Source organism: Anser brachyrhynchus, assembly GCF_964034855.1.
Source record: "Anser brachyrhynchus genome assembly, chromosome: 4".
Lineage (NCBI taxonomy): Eukaryota > Metazoa > Chordata > Aves > Anseriformes > Anatidae > Anser > Anser brachyrhynchus.
The window spans coordinates 72,965,698-72,981,325 of NC_137698.1; the positions used below are offsets into that span (position 1 = coordinate 72,965,698).

The window sequence follows — 15,628 nt, forward strand, 5'->3', positions numbered from 1 at the left end:
TCTCCCACTGCTTATCTCAGCATGTTTACCCAGCGTTTCCCAGCCTGTTGTCCCAAACAGCCTCTGTAACACACCATTCAACTTCTACCCCTCTAAATTCATACCACTTTCAGTCGCACCACGGCTGAAAACTCAGTTTCTAAGCCGTGTAAGGTCTCACGAGGACACCAGGGCCGCAACGCAGGATGTAGTGACTGTGATGGTGTTGTTGGCACCATGCAGGACTGCAGGCATCCTCAGCGGCCCTCTGATCAAATTTAAGTGTCCTGGTTAAAGCCTGAATAAGTTGTTTGCATCCCAGTAACTGGTGGCTACCAGTAACATAATATAAAGGTCTCAGCCTAAGGAGAGAGCTTCTCAAGAAATACTTTCCCATGAAAAAAAAAATAATAATAATAATAAAAAAAGTCTTGATTTTTACATTTGCATTGGGAAAAAAAAAAAAAAGAGTTAAGACTGAGTGCAGCCTCCAAGGAAATGGGGAAGAGAAGGAAATTGCATCACCTCCTCCCCTGGGATCACTTAAAGCCTTCCCCGAGCAGCCAAAGCAGCACTTCCCTGCAGCTGGGCGCAGGGCTGCTCTCCACCGCCAGCCAGAAGCAGCAGCTGGGTGTGAAGGAGTCGATTCCTGGCACTGCCACGGCAGAAAGCAGAGGTGAAAGCCCTGCGGTGGACGTCTGCAGGCTCCGGGGGAAGCCCAAAGCGTTTCAACGTGTCGGGAAGAGGCACATAACAGCAGCGAGGAATCACCGAGCAGCCTAGCGGGGCAGAGGGGTGCAGCCTTCCCCACGTTTGGCAGGCGGGTGGGAAGGGGAAGAGGTTGTGGCTTTCCAGCCTCCCCTTCCCGCTTCTCTCCTGGGAAGAGGCCGGCCTCCCTCTCGCCGAGCCAGCACGTCCCACTTGCCCACGCCGAGGCGTCCCCGAGCGAGGACAGAGGTGGTGGCCAGAGCGATGGTGGCGAGGAGCATGTTTTTGGGTGGGTTTGAGGCTCTAGTAGGGGGATTCCAGCTGATTAGCACAAAAATGCTTAATATCGATTTTCCAGGAGGGACAAACAGCCCCAGGAAGGGCAAGCTGCATTTTTCCAAGCGACTCGAGCCCCAGCAGCATCCATCCATCTCAAGTTTTCCTTATTTAATTGCATGCGGATGTTTTCCAAATGATTTATTACGCAGTGAATGAACTCTCTCATATCCACGAGACTGATGCCGGATTTAGAAAATAATGCTGGGGGGGAAAAAAATGAAAGAGAAGTGAAAATGTTGAAAACTGGTTTTATTCTGGTCTGTACAAACCTTTTCACGTCTAAGATCACTTCAAAAATTGTACAAACCTTCTCATATCTAAGATCACTTCACAGGTTTTCTAATACCTCCCCTGCACCCAGGCTCAGCTGAAATCCTTTGGTTGACAGTAAACAAAATGTCTGGTTGCGTTGTACCCGGAAAACTGGGATCGTGCTCTGGGGTTTGTTTGGGTTTGTTTTTTTGTTGTTGTTGTGACCCAAGGAGGTGAAAAGCCAAAGTCAAGCTGACCCTTGAGAACGGCTGCGTTCCTCCCCTCGGCGTTCCAGCTTTCTTGTCTGTAAAACCCTATTTTATATAAGATGCGGCACTGGGGAGTCCAAATCCTATTGCACTCTCATTTCATCATGCTGAAGAAAGCTTTGCTTAGTAACAGTTTTCCCTGGAACAACTCTGCTTTTCCAGGCGTTTTTCCTAGCTACAGCAATTTTGTGTCAAAAACTCACGTCTCATCTTAAATATTTCCTTTACAAACTAGCAGAGAGCCGAGGAGCAGAAAACGTTGATCCCGTGAGGCTGTGTACAGCAGCCCCAGCCCTCTCCCTTCCCACCTGCACTTCCCTTGCGGTGCCACAAAGCCCCACGCCGCGCGTGGGGCCGGCCAGCAGCACAACAAAATCCTCAGCTTCTATTTCAGTTTGTCTCCCCAGGCTGTAAAGCTGGAGGAAGGGGATTTCCCCAGACAGAAAGGAATGAAACGTGTGTCACTTCCAGTTCTCCTAACTGCCCCGGGGCCCTGAGGGAGCAGGGGCCTCCTGTGGTTACGGCCCAAGCAGCCGAGGGCTCAGGAGCGATGGAGGAGAGGCAGGGAAGGAATTTGGGCACTCTGTGGCTCCTCACCCACACCAGCACCACTCAGCTGTGCGGGCTGTCCCCCAGCCCCATCCCAGCGAGGACCTTGGCCAACCCAACATCGACGGGGCTGGGCCACAGGGAGATGATTTGAGTCAGCCACGGGGCAAATAAAACCAGAGAGGGATGTCCTGCCCCACCATTTTTAGCGGGGCCATTTAAGTTGTCCTAGGCGGGAGCTGGAGCCCTCCAGAAGATCTCTCGGCCAGCAGCGTGGGTGCAGGGTTTTGGCTTCCTACTGAAAGGGAGCCGGAGCAGGCGGGCGGGCATTAGCTCCGGCTCAGATGAATGAAGGGAAAACCAGCTCCCGGGCTTGTAATCGTACACACAGATAAGGGAGCAGCCCCGCTGGGTGGAGGAGCGGAGGCGGCAGCATCTTAAAACAGCTGCTTCAGCACCACTCATCCATCCCCCCCCGAGCCCTGGCCTGGCCCCAAAACACGATGCAAAACGCGAGAGCTGCCGCGTGAGCTTCAGTTACCGCCTTCGCTCCTCGCCGAGCAGCGGGGAAGAGCTCACCCAAAGGGTTACAGCGCCGTGACTTCAGCTTCCAGCCTCACGCCCGCAGGGCAGCAGTGGCAGAGCCGAGCCCTGAAACAGCAGGGGCAGCACCCAGACCTCCTCGTTCCCCTGAGCCGGTCAGCAGTGCTTCTTGTTCCTAAGGCCCTGCGGGATCTTTCTGGTCCTAGAAGGGCTGGCAGCAACCTGCGTGGGCAATTTCGCAACGGGGATGTTGTAAAATTACGTAGCAAAAGCCCGTTTGCTACTCAACCTCACTCGGCCCCAGCTGCACCACGAAGCTCCAAGGCAAGAGGAAAGTCTGCAGCCAGCCCCAAACGCTGCCCAGCCCCGGCTTGGCGAGAGCAGGAGCCCAGCCCCAGCCGTCTTCCCCCTCCCATCGAAATTTGGGTCCGGAGCTCCGTCCCAAATTAAAGAACATCCATTACGTTGCTATTGATTGAGGGCGCAGCCCCGTTTTGCAGAATTATTTACACTCACGAGGCCGGCGGAGCCGAACCGCTTCCCTAAAATTCTGCACCTTCCAGAAATAACGCAGGCTCCCGTGCAGCGGAAATACAGGATAATGGAAAGCAGAAGCACCCCGGATTGAAGTGTTTTACAGAGCATTGATTTCTGTCCAAGGTATTGCCCTGGGAGTTTTCTGCAGAGCTGCTGTGCTGTCAGCGCACGATTTGCTCTACTCACCCTCTTGGTTTTAATGTGCCATTAATAATGCAGCTGCGTATTTATTGCAGCTCGCGTTAATGTTCCGCTCGTACTCCTTGATCACTCGTTACCCTCGTTGTAGCGCTAGGCAGGGCTCCAGAACCCAAACAACTGCGGCAGCGATCCTAGGGAGCAGGCTGCAGCCCCACCAGACCCGGCGCAGCCCCACGGGGAGGTCGGGGGCATTCCTGTTCCCAAAGCTGGCCGAGCACGCCGCACCCAGAAGATGGGAACAGCCCGACATCCTCACCGGCTCCGCCGTCAACCCTCGGCTTTTCCAGGGCAATTGCATCGTCGACTCTTCTGAGGGATCCCAGCCAGAAAACTGTAAAAGATCATTAACGAGCAGCTTGCTTAATCCTGGCTCTGTGACATCCGCTGGAGCGGGAGCAGGCTCTCCAGCTTGCTCTTGCCAACTGCTCCGCTTGGTTCGGCGGCTGCACGGGGTGGCACGGACCTCCAGGGGAGATGTGCTGCAACACCTGCACCCTCCGCCTCCCCGGGAGGAATCCTGCACACAACCGCAGGATGCCTGAGGCTGGCAGGGGCCTCTGGGGCCTTCTGCTCCGAGCCCTGCCCCAGCAGGGCCACCCCGAGCAGGGGGCCCAGCCCCACGTCCAGGCAGCTCCTGGAGATCCCCAATTTGGTAGGGAGACTCCACAGCCTCGCTGGGCAACCTTGGTCAATGCTACATTGCTACAAGCCTCTGCCCCTTGGCTCTGCAACCACCAGAGCTCTGTAAGTACCGTGACTTCTCATCCTACAGCACTGAGCACCCCATCATACCCCAAACACCCCGTCATACCCCCAAACACCCCGTCATACCCCCAAACACCCCAATGGCTCAGCATCCAGGCACCTGTGTTGCTCTAGCACTGCCCACCTCCCACCAGGAGCATCCTCTGGGTCTCACCAAACCAGTACGACGCTGCAGAGCGAACTGGGAGCAACACAGAGAGGCGAAGGTGGAGCAGCTGGGCGGCTGCCTCACCTAGGTGTCAGAGCTTCGTCTGTAACACGGGGCTTCAGTAACCCTCTTCTGCCTGCGAGGCCTCAAACCCTCGTCTTTCACATCCCAGCAGAGTGCCTTAAAACCCTGGGAGGGAAAAAAAAAGATTACCATAATCTTGTCCGGAGGCTGGATTTCTCTCTGCCCTTTTGGATGAGGCAGCACAAGGAAAAAGATTTCTCATCTTCCAAGAAAGCCCAAGGGACCGCATGGCCTAATTTTCCCTGCCTTCCCTTGGGAACAGGGAACTAACTCCCCCCTTTCCTATCCCTACAACCAGTATGTTACTTCCAGCAGCAGCAGGGAGCTTCACAGCAGGAAACCTGAAGCTTCCCTGTGCCATGCTGGGCCTCAAGCTGGTGGCTGGGGTGCTCAGGAGGCAGGCTGAATCCCCACGGGGCACCACAGAGAGCCAAAACCCAGCCTCCCACATCCTCAGTGATCACTGAATCCCCACGGGGCACCACAGAGAGCCGAAATCCAGCCTCCCACATCCTCAGTGACTGCTCTCAACGCTGGGCTTTTAGGAACAACCATGCGTAACCACGCCTCCTCTCCCCTGGCTGTACTTAGAAGTTGCATTTGCTCTTTTTTAGTTATTATTATGCCCTTACCTAAAACACACAACCTCTTCACATCTACCTCAAGGTCAAGATTGCCATGGTCAGCACGGAAACCAAAACACTTTCCAAACCTCCACCCTTGTGAGCGATGTCCACGAGTTGTCCCGTGTCACCCAACCCCGGAGAAGAGAAAGGTTTTGCCTTGGCCCGACCTGCCTGCAGCCAGCTGCACCAGCTGGAGCCCGGCGTGTGGTCCGGCCACCCCAGTGTGACCTTGTGCAAAGTGTCCCCGAAGTGCCACACGCCCGGGTGCTTGCCAAAACCCTTAGCTCATCTGCTGAGGATTTAGCATCCAAGCTTCAGCGCTTACCAGCACACTTCAAGTGGCTTGTGCAAGAAAGGCTCCGGATGATTGAAGATCTTTCAGAGCTGTGCCGCTGCCACTGCTCGGTCACTGACATGCACAAGCGCAACAACCACCACACAAACAAACTTTGCTGCTCCTCGTCTTCTAACGTTCAGCTTCACTTCTGAGATGAAAGAAGCACTAATTCCTATTTGTAAGTGTTCTTGTTGCCTGATTTGGATTTATTTTTTATGGCGTACTGACAAGACCACGCCTCTGGTTATGATTTATTAAGCTTCAGTGTAGCTCACTTTCCAACTGCTGTACAAACAAAGGCAAACTGATTGAACATTACCAACAAAAGGGAAATATTTGTTAGCCCTGTCTTGTCTGCAACAAATCTGAACCAGTTGGTTGGTCTTTTGCACCACGCAACCAGGACACGTCAAAGCAAGCACAACAAGGAGATGTCCCGGATTTCACAGAATCACAGAAACACAGTTTTTGGGAATTACTACTTCCCTTCCTGTCTCAATAACTGCAAGTTCCTTTCACTACAGTTTTAAATATTTTTAAGTCTATTACATCCTCTTCCCCCAGCTTTCATATCTGCATATGCTAACCTACCAATTCCTGGAGCGCGCATTCAGCCAAGCTTAAAACCTTCAGCATGCCAGACAGATCGTATGGTACCGTTAATGGAGAGAACGCATTTAGAAAGCAACTCTGTAAGCTACTTTTTCTTCTCTCGCTGCGTTTTCACAGTTTTAGGGTAACTTGGCACCATACAGCGCAGCAGATGATTAAGATAGCGGTTGGTTCCCGTGGAAAAAGCATTACAATGCCACCTGCATCTGACTGCGAAATCACCTACAAAAGGAAGTGCAGCATATACGCATAAACCACAGGAAATCATCACAGTTTGACCATTGAGTACTAGTCCTGCATTATTTTTGATAATTGTCAAAATCATGAAGTCAAAGACATTTGAAGAAAGACTCATAAATAGTGTGCGTTCAAACTGAGCCTGCGGAAAACAGTCAGAAACAGCAGGAGGGATTCTCAGTGCTATTTGTCGTGGTTCTTCACCACTTCTTACTAATCGAGCTTCATCTGCCACTAGAGAGGACCAGGACAGAAAACAGAAAAAAGGAAATCTGCAGGGAAAAAAAAATTTACACCGAAATTCTGATCCAGAGCAGTCAGACACTTTGTGCGTACGCCATCCCAGTTACGAATTCTGATTTAAATATTTGCAAAGCTTGATTCTCATTCTGAAAGCTTCAAAGAGGCTTTCTAGCCATTCTTCCATCCTTTTCAATCACGATCTCCTCTCCTCTATGAAATCACAGCTACTGCCAACTCTTAAAGGCCGTTTACTCCAAAACTGACCCTGCTTGTCTGTTTTATACAATTACAAAAGCAGCAAGAGCACCAAACATTATTAGAGCCCTCTCCCAGGAGGCTGAGGGCAGGTAGCTCACATCCTCAAAAAGAACTGTACAGCACCAGGAATTGTTGGGAGGAGCAAGGAAGAAAAAACTGTAAGACGTGCGAGGTCTAGCTGTGGAGAGCTACGTGTCATACGAATAGAAACACATTTTCTGAGCACAGGAAGCCAGACATTGCTTCTACTTCTATTTTCTGCACGCATGAATGTCAAGAAAATTCAAACTCTTCCTGTCTCAGAAGAGAGTGCAGTCGAGCCCCTAGCCAACACGCTCACCCTACGGACTAGCAGTAATTGCTACCTCAGCTGCCCTTCTTCCACTACAGAGCATGAAGAATCACAGTGTAAACCAACCCCACTTCTATGCCAAAATATGCCCGTTTCTCTGTCCCTAGACACAGCTGAGGCCCTGCCATACTCTTTCCCCTATCCCTTTTGTCCCCAGGAGCAGCCACCTACTTTGTTTTTCTCAGCAGACATCAGTTAATGGACTGTAGTGTTAGGGGCTTTCCTGGAGAAGTAAGTCTGACAGTACCAATAAGAAATACTGGCCCGTACCTAAATTTTAAAGACAACACAGAACTGAAAGCAAAGCTCGGCTCATCCGGCCCCAGCCAGAGCAGACTTTCCAAGGGCTCTATTTAAGGTCTCCTCACTATTAGCCTGGTGGCATGCCTGCCTGCTGAATTCATCAGTTTCCTGCTCAACGGATTCTGCAGGGACCAAGAACCAGCTCTTTGACAATGTTCACCGAAGGACAATCATTTCGGTATCTTTTCTCAGAACGTGACTGTGCAACATTTACAGGCACCTCACTGCCCTGCCCACTTGGTGTCCACCCGTCGTTCCCCTAAAGCACCTGGCTCGCTGCTGCTCCACCAGCACACAGCAGTACTTCTCACCACAGAAGAAGCAAGCAGCAACAGAAAAGGAAGCTAGTGCCTCAAAAAGGACATCCTCGAATCGCTCAGAAGACCCACCACCTCTTCAGAATCATTTCACGCACACACATTTTTCAAATATGCAAAACCCGTAGTTGGATTTATAAACCCCAAGTGTAAGACCGCTAGGTTCTCCTTTGTTTCGTGACTCCATAGCTATGAGGGCAGCTCATCACTACGACACAATCACGACGACCTCTTCGTTTCACTTAGAAGTGACAGGAACACTGGGATGAATGAGTTACCTTAAATTCTTTACAGAGCTACAGAACACCACATCTCCACGTAGAAAATGTGGCACAGGTGATGTTCACAGCAGGACCTCTTAGGGATACTTCTCAGCAAGTGGTCTGTAACACTACGGACTACAGTCTGAAATTAAGAATCTTTTGTTACTACATTTGCTCTTTCCCATCTCACCATTCGAAAAACTGCATCCAAGTAATTATTTCCTGTGATGACACATTTTTGAGAAATGCTTAGCAGGTGTTAAGACTGGAGAAAGAAACAAGGAAGCCTTTGGCGAAGAGATCAGCAGCATGAAACTGGAGAACTACTGGTCTAATGCATTTGTTAAGCTTCGGTTCAATTTGCAGTGCATTTGACACAGTTTTAAGGGTCTGAAGCAGAATGGAGTCAACCGAGATATCCCACAGAGGCTCTTTCACAATCCCCAGCCAACGTCTCCCACTATCTGATGAAATCCCTGTCGTGCAGCTCCACTGGAAGCAGGAGCTCCTCCTCAGCTGGTTAAGTGAGCCCTGGCACTTAGCTGCTAGCTCAGGGGTGCCGCGGGGAATGGCAGAGGGTCAAAACCAGTCAGAAAACGCGCCCATACGGTAGTGAGCAAACTCCAAAGAATTTTAACATTTCAGTCTGATTTAAAACAAATGTATAAGCAAGAAAGCCTGATTTCTGAAGAGCGGGTAATAGCCCTCGGCTATTTAGCAGACATCAAAGCGATGGCTGTTGGCCGCGTGACAAAATTCCCTCGGTAACACAGTCACAAAACACCACGTCTATAATATTTCTTTGTAATGTCTTTTATTAAGTATCCTTTTCGATATAAAACTTTAAGCAAAAATAGTTTGAAAACTCTGTTTTAAGTAATTCTCACAGGACTATTTTGTACAGTCACTGTCACAGCTGCTCACGCTGCCATTTAAGGATTAAAACCTTCACAAATGTCTCGTTTCTCGCTGTGCCAGGATCTGTTCCGTACAAAGAAGCTGCAAGGGCAGACATTGGAAGATGCGTGGAGAACCCAGGAAAGTTCTCAATTCGTGTCTTTGGCTAATAAAGAAATCTACTGTATCACAACCACGTGGCAACTGGCACCACTCACCCAGATGGAATTCTGCCCCACAGAATTCAGACGGCATAAACAGATTCTACTTTGATTTCTGCCTGCCAAGGCTGCTGCGTAGCCTGTCTGAAACCCAGCCAGTCTATTTCATCTTATTCTTTTCCATGTACGCCAATAATCTCATTTTTTACATCAATGAACAGTAAATACATGTTTCTTTGGGCCAAGGGACAGCTCCTATAGGTGCAAACATTTTCATTAAATAGATTAGGTCCATCAGGTATGCAGATTAACACATCTGTTGGCACAGGGAAGACAACTGGAAACGCAGTGTGTGCACTCATTACAGGTACTGTAGGCACATACATACGTATGCACCTTACAGTGAATACTTTAAACAGAATCCTTAAGTTATAGACAAAACGCTATGTAAGCGGTTGCTTGAGGTCAAACAAACCAGTCCCTCCTTTAACAACTTTTCCAAGCACCAGGCACGCAGAAGGGGATCTCAGTTCGTCGTAAGCACCTACAACAGAATTCAGACAAAGTCGAATTAGATGTTTCCAAAGGTTTCTCAAAGGTCAGTGCTGAAGAGAAAGCAGTTTATTTTACATGCTCATCTGGTTCAGATGAGTTTACATACTCATCTGGTTCAGCCTCCCTAGCTCCAGAAAGGCATTGCCATCTACTGTTCAGATTGAATTTATATTTCTGAGAGCAGAGCTCCAAAACTCTTCCTGCCTCTCCCCTACAACAACACTTTTCTCTTCCCAGTCTTTGTGTATAAGCAGAGAATTAGGCTACACATTTCTAAACTCTTCCTAGGAAAGATAATTCTTCCCAGGAAAAGATAATACATTCCCAATTCCAAGAGAACACAGATTTGACCTTCCAGTGAACACATTTTGCTGATTAAATAAACTGCTTAAAAAAAAAAAATACATCAGTGAAGCAAAACCAAAAAGAAACCCTTTTCATTTGCTGCCTTTCTCCCGTGGAGCCTTTTTTCTTTGTTAGAGTGAATCCTTTTGATATGGATTTTAAACCCTTCTGACAAGATACGAAGAGAACTTTTCACTGGAGAGACATTCCCTGAATTCCTTTGATTTTGTGGTTACTCATTGTAGCGAAATACTGTCACAGAAATTTGGAAGCTCTCCAGATGACACGGCTGGTCAATGCTTGCTGCATTTTGCTTTCACTGTTGTTTTTTTTTATTATTATTATTTATTTATTTATTTATAAGCAACCAGGCTGGTTTTCATTCATCCTAAATATCAGCAAGCTGCAATTTTTTTAGTAAAGTATGTTGGAAAATTGGTTAAAAAAAACAACTGTTAAACTCTTGGGGTCATCTTTATTCTACTATGAACTAACTTTTTATTATACAGAGGATGCAGGGGAAGGTGCTGGGCCACAGCAGCGTACGGTGTGTGCTTGCTGCTTGGATCTCAGCTACAGCTGTACAAGTAAACCGCTGCTCCTAAATGTGTGCCAACTGAGAAAAGGGGAAAAAAAAAAAGGTTCTTTGTTAGGTCAAAGGCGTAACTGTCCTGTTCACTCACGTGATGTTCACAAAGAGTTATTCTCTGAGCAAACAGCCAGAAGGATCTCGCTTCCGATGCAGATGTGCTCTTGCACCAAATCCTGATCAGCAATCTGCTGGGTCACACCTGAGCTCTCGCGGCACTTCCTGCTCTGTTAGCAGTGCCCCGTGGTCGCAGCCCTTCCTATTTCTGTCTTACTGATTCAGGCCGTAAGTAGGCACAGTATCTATTTAAATGTACACTCGAGATATCAGCTGCATTAAAGCAAATTAGATCCAGACTGCTGTAATCCACATTATGACTTGGTTTCCATCTTGGGGAAATCAATAAATCCCTGGACTTGCAACCAGTGCGGCTTTCCTGCAAATTCGCCATGCCCTTCTGTTAGCATGCACTTTGTGTCTTTATTTGTAATATTATCCGTAAATGTAATCATGTTTCACCTGACAAAAACTTTATCTTATTTCTAAGTCAAAATGTGCTACGATGTATATCCTGAGAAAGCGACTGTGCAAGAATCTTCCTCTTCTGCTCCATTTCTCTCCAAATTTACGCCTTTCCTTTCTGATTTTCAGATGATTTCTAAGTCACTTGTAACCAATACTATTCAGTAAAACCCAAGTTACCTTCCCAGACAAGGTGCAAAACAGCATTAAGAGAAAGGAATTAAGTGACAAAGTTTCCCTCCCTGACATCTGTGCCAGGCAGCTTAAGACACTAGCTGAAGAGACCGTGTTGACAGCTTTTCCCATTTGTATTAGGTAACAAAATGGTGGCACAGGAGCATCCAAGAAGGAGCATCCAACAGGCAAGTGACAAAAAACAAGAGCAAAAAGGACGTGTAGTATCCAAAAAATGAGATCAAACTGTTCAGTGACACTTAAAACGTAACTTCTCTGGACGGGACCCCGAAATATAGATGGCTAGTGCCATTTAAATGCCCTAAAGGATCCATGCAGATATGTGGTCTGTTGGACAAGGCAGAGAACCCAAGAGATTTGCACAACTTCCAGAATAGCAAATAGGGGCCAGAAAAGGCTACCGTACTCTCGGTTATCCAAAATGGCACCGGAATCCTACCATTAGCCAAATGAATGTGACCCCTTGTCTGTGGCTGGGGGGAAGACACCAAAGACAGTAAAGTTCTACAAAGCAGAAGAAATCCAGAATCAAATTAAGAACCAGGAAGACTGTTCTCACAATAAAACGGCAATTTTAAAGCAGAAGAGATGAAAACGTGGGAGTTATAACAGAGACAGGAAAACCAAGCAGAGATGACAACTTTAATGGTCTAAGCAGAGACAGAAAAAGGCAGATTTAATAGTCTGTTATAAGGCTTTGCTATAACAAACCGTAACAGTTTTAAGGTTTGTTATAAAAAAGCCTATCTAATTCTTAAAGACAGGAATCACAGACCCCACAAATTACATGTGGGAGCTGACTTCATTTAAGCTGACAGAATTTTATTAAAAATGTCTGGAACATTTTCCTAGGCAAGGACTTAATTAAAATGTTAGCCTCTGGCCTTTTTTCTAACACAATTATGCAGTACTTGAAATAGTGGAAATTTATGATGAAAACAAAGCATATGTGAAATTCTGCAGCGATATAGTTCAAACTAAACCACTTACCCATCATGGTTGCTTCCTTCAAGAATTTGTAACTGGTTTCAAACGTCATCTGTTGCAGAGGGGAGGAGCTGGACTGGATTCCAAAGCGATTCAGCGGTTTATAAACTCCTTCAAAACACATGTAATCTGCCACGAGTGAAAGGTGCCGAGGGTCTACCACAATGCCTAAGAACACAGGAAAGAGCAATCATCAGAGCACTCAAGTGCTAAGGTATTCTTGTCTAAAAAAGAAATCTGATCTAAATTAATCCCCTGGATCTAATCAACATGGAGAACATCTCTTTTAACATCCTTATGGCGACTGCAAATCTTTGTATGTAGCTGCTGTAGCTGCTCCCCTCAAATATCCAAGCTGGATGAGGAACTCCTCATTTTAATATAAAACAGTACTTCTGCAAGGCAACTAAGATGTCAAGAACGCTGCAACAAGGCAGCGTTTCACTCTACATAAAATCAGTAAGATCTACGTCATTTTTGTTTACACGCATCCAGCCAGTTGTGACAGGACAGAGCTTTATCTTCTCACTTGGTGGCCTGTATTAGCTAGGCACTGGAGGCAGCAAGGTTCTGGTATTTTCTGTTTAAGACGTTAGGCATCCACAAAAAAAACAGACAAACAAACAAAAACATTCAGTCTAAAAAGAAACAGTACTTATTTTTAAGTAACACTGCAGTGGCAAGTGCGATGGGAGATCATTAACAGTTCTGTCAACATTTACCTACCAGTTCTTGAACAACTTGAAGGTTGGACCATTCTGGGCTGCCAGCCGAAAAATTTGTTGGATGAGACTGGTTGCTAAAACTCCCACTGCATTAATCTTCCCTCTTTTCAAGAGTTTAATTCATAGCGTGACTTAGCTCACTTAAGGCAAATGCAACACGCCAAGCTTTAGCAGCCTAACAAGCCAGGCATCCTCCCTGAACTGGGACTCTCAGTAGTGCAGAGGGACAAACTCTCAGACAATGCAGTATCAATGCAGCTTCTATCATTTTAGGAATTACATACATTTAACTATAAAAGGACCCTAGACTCTTATCGTTAAAAAAGCTAGAATGAGGCAAGATTAATCCTATTCTCAGGGCCACTATGCACTACTAACATAGTTAAGGTTCATAGATAGATTAACTAACATAGTTAAGGTTCCTCAGATGTTAATAATTAATTCCTCTGGACTTTCCAGCTTGCACAGTAATGGAATAGAAAAAAATCTGTGATGCATGGAAAAAAAACCTTGTCTAGTGAATTTTCTACAGATTAAACAGAACTTGAATAATGAATTCTTCACAGAAGGCACTATAATCATCAGAATGATGAAAAAATGAAGTGATGTAACTGTGAGCAATGTGGCAATTATAATAAAGACCATCTTCAAAGATACAAACAAAACCTACCATATACAGCAAACACATCTTTTATTTCCTTTATAAGGACCCTCAGGGCAGACTCAATACCGTAATGCTTAGCCATGGCATGAATATCATTGGAATAAAGCCTATTCAGGTCCAAAATCTGAAAGACAAAAAAAAACAAAACAGATATAAATTAGCACAGTAACTACTCTATTTTTTCCAAGTAGCTTAAGCTAAGCTAAGCAAGCTAACGTAGTTTTTTTCCCTCCACCTTTCATTAGCTTAAACACCACCAAAAGTTGCACAAAAACAAGACAGTAGCTCAGAGCCAAATACAGACAAAAATGACACTGGAGATTTATGTTTAGGCAAGTGATCATTGTGGTTTATACACAGGTCGGAATCAAAATTCAGCACAGAAATAACTGACCTGAGTTTAGAAAACAAACAAACCAACTAACCATTCATAGCAGCAGAAGGACATGTTGAAGTCTTCCAAGAAATGTAATGCCCAGTCTGTCTCAACCAACCAGAACTCTTAACAAAAGCAGTAGAAAATATGTAGCATAAAACAATCCTCTATTTGTAGAGTTATGGGCTGGATGGCATAACAGAACTATTCATCTCCAAGTACTGCAATTCATTTAGATGGAAGAATTCCCTCAAGTAACATTTATAGAGACAGTTACAAGCATAGTGTGGAATTATCTGTCATTAGATACTGGGCTGCTGCACAAAAAAACAATTTGCAATTTACCCTTGAGAAAAGGCTTCACTGAACTCTGAACGCAGCTGGGGGAAAAAAGGAGAAGGAAGGAAGCCTAAGAGCTGAAAAGGCTACACGTCAACCCTGCTAACACCTATCATCCACCCCCTCTCCGTAGAGCACAGAAGATCACTCCAGTTCAGGATTATAAATAGACTACGTACATCAGAGTATCTGAACAGCTCTGCAAGATTTATCCCTTCAGTATGCAAAATGAGTTCCTTCTCTCCTTGCTTATTGGTACTTTCATTCAACAAGCACCGGGTGATCCCCTTCACTTCATGGATGACCGTGTTTCGTGTCAGAGAGAGAAGCAAAGAGGAGAGATCGAAGTACGCCTTCATCAATGGAAGTGTCAAGGAAACCTAAAAAGAGAAAAAAACAAAAGTGGTGTTTTTCTGTAAAAACGCTTGAGCATTAGGCTCAACAACCTACTTCTTCTTAGGCAAAAAGCAGACAAATAGGATTATCCTAATTGTGTGTTTTAGGAACATAAATGTCTGACTAGAATTATAGTCATAAATATATTTATTTATAAACAAACATGTCAATTGTCTTTTAAAAAAGTTTCATTGGGGTTTTGAAAGTCAGCTGTAAATAATTGCGTCAAGAAGAACATTTGTGCTGAGGCACGCACTTCCACTCCTCTGTACTAATAGGGGACTGCTGATGAGACAAAACAGCAGCACTCCACTGAAGAGAGCCCTGTTACAAGGGCTACGTGCAACCGTTGTGCAACCACACACAGCTGCTTCCAGGCACCACCAGCTTACCTCACACCAAAGTTCGTTTTCAGTGTCAAATGTGTAATCCTGAATTGACGGGTGACTGTTCAGAACAGCATTTATTCGCATCTCCGCTGACTTGAGTAATAGATTTCTCTCTTTTTTAGTCTGAGACGTAAAGGAAAGATGTTGAGGATCATCACCATCTGCTGCGTTCTGATCTCCTTCCTCAGCACCTTGAGCCCTCTCTTCTTTTTCTGATTCAGCCTCTTCATCTTCTGGATTCTCAGCAATGTTTTCTTCCGCATTCTCTTCCTCACTCTCATAATCAACCTAAAAGAAACAATGATGTAATTACGTAGGCCAGAGCACATGCAGAAACAAACACACTATGAAGCAGTTTTATTCATGAATATTCTTGACAGATGAGTTCCAAGTACCTTGCCTATGACACAATGAAAATGTAATCCTGTTACAAAGAGAATACAGCAGGATTCGGTTCAGTCTCTATTTCTCTTGCTGTTATTTCTCGATGCAATCGTGGATGCTATAGCTTATTGCCACTGTGGCAGAATTATTATTATTATTTATTTTTTTAAGCCCCAAAAGGC

General features: G+C 46.1%; 1 protein-coding gene across 1 annotated transcript in view; it reads right to left on the minus strand.

Moving 5' to 3' along the window:
* Nucleotides 1–8,719: 8,719 nt before the first annotated feature.
* Nucleotides 8,720–15,628, minus strand: part of POLR1A (RNA polymerase I subunit A) — a 33,718-nt gene continuing 26,809 nt past the window's right edge. Inside the window, exons 30-34 of the mRNA XM_080591343.1 lie at nucleotides 15,066–15,350; nucleotides 14,457–14,657; nucleotides 13,569–13,686; nucleotides 12,177–12,341; nucleotides 8,720–9,524 (exon numbers count right to left, since the gene is read on the minus strand). Of these exons, the coding sequence (XP_080447469.1) occupies nucleotides 9,424–9,524; nucleotides 12,177–12,341; nucleotides 13,569–13,686; nucleotides 14,457–14,657; nucleotides 15,066–15,350 (870 nt within the window). The 3' untranslated portion in view covers nucleotides 8,720–9,423. The remainder of the gene's footprint in view (nucleotides 9,525–12,176; nucleotides 12,342–13,568; nucleotides 13,687–14,456; nucleotides 14,658–15,065; nucleotides 15,351–15,628) is intronic.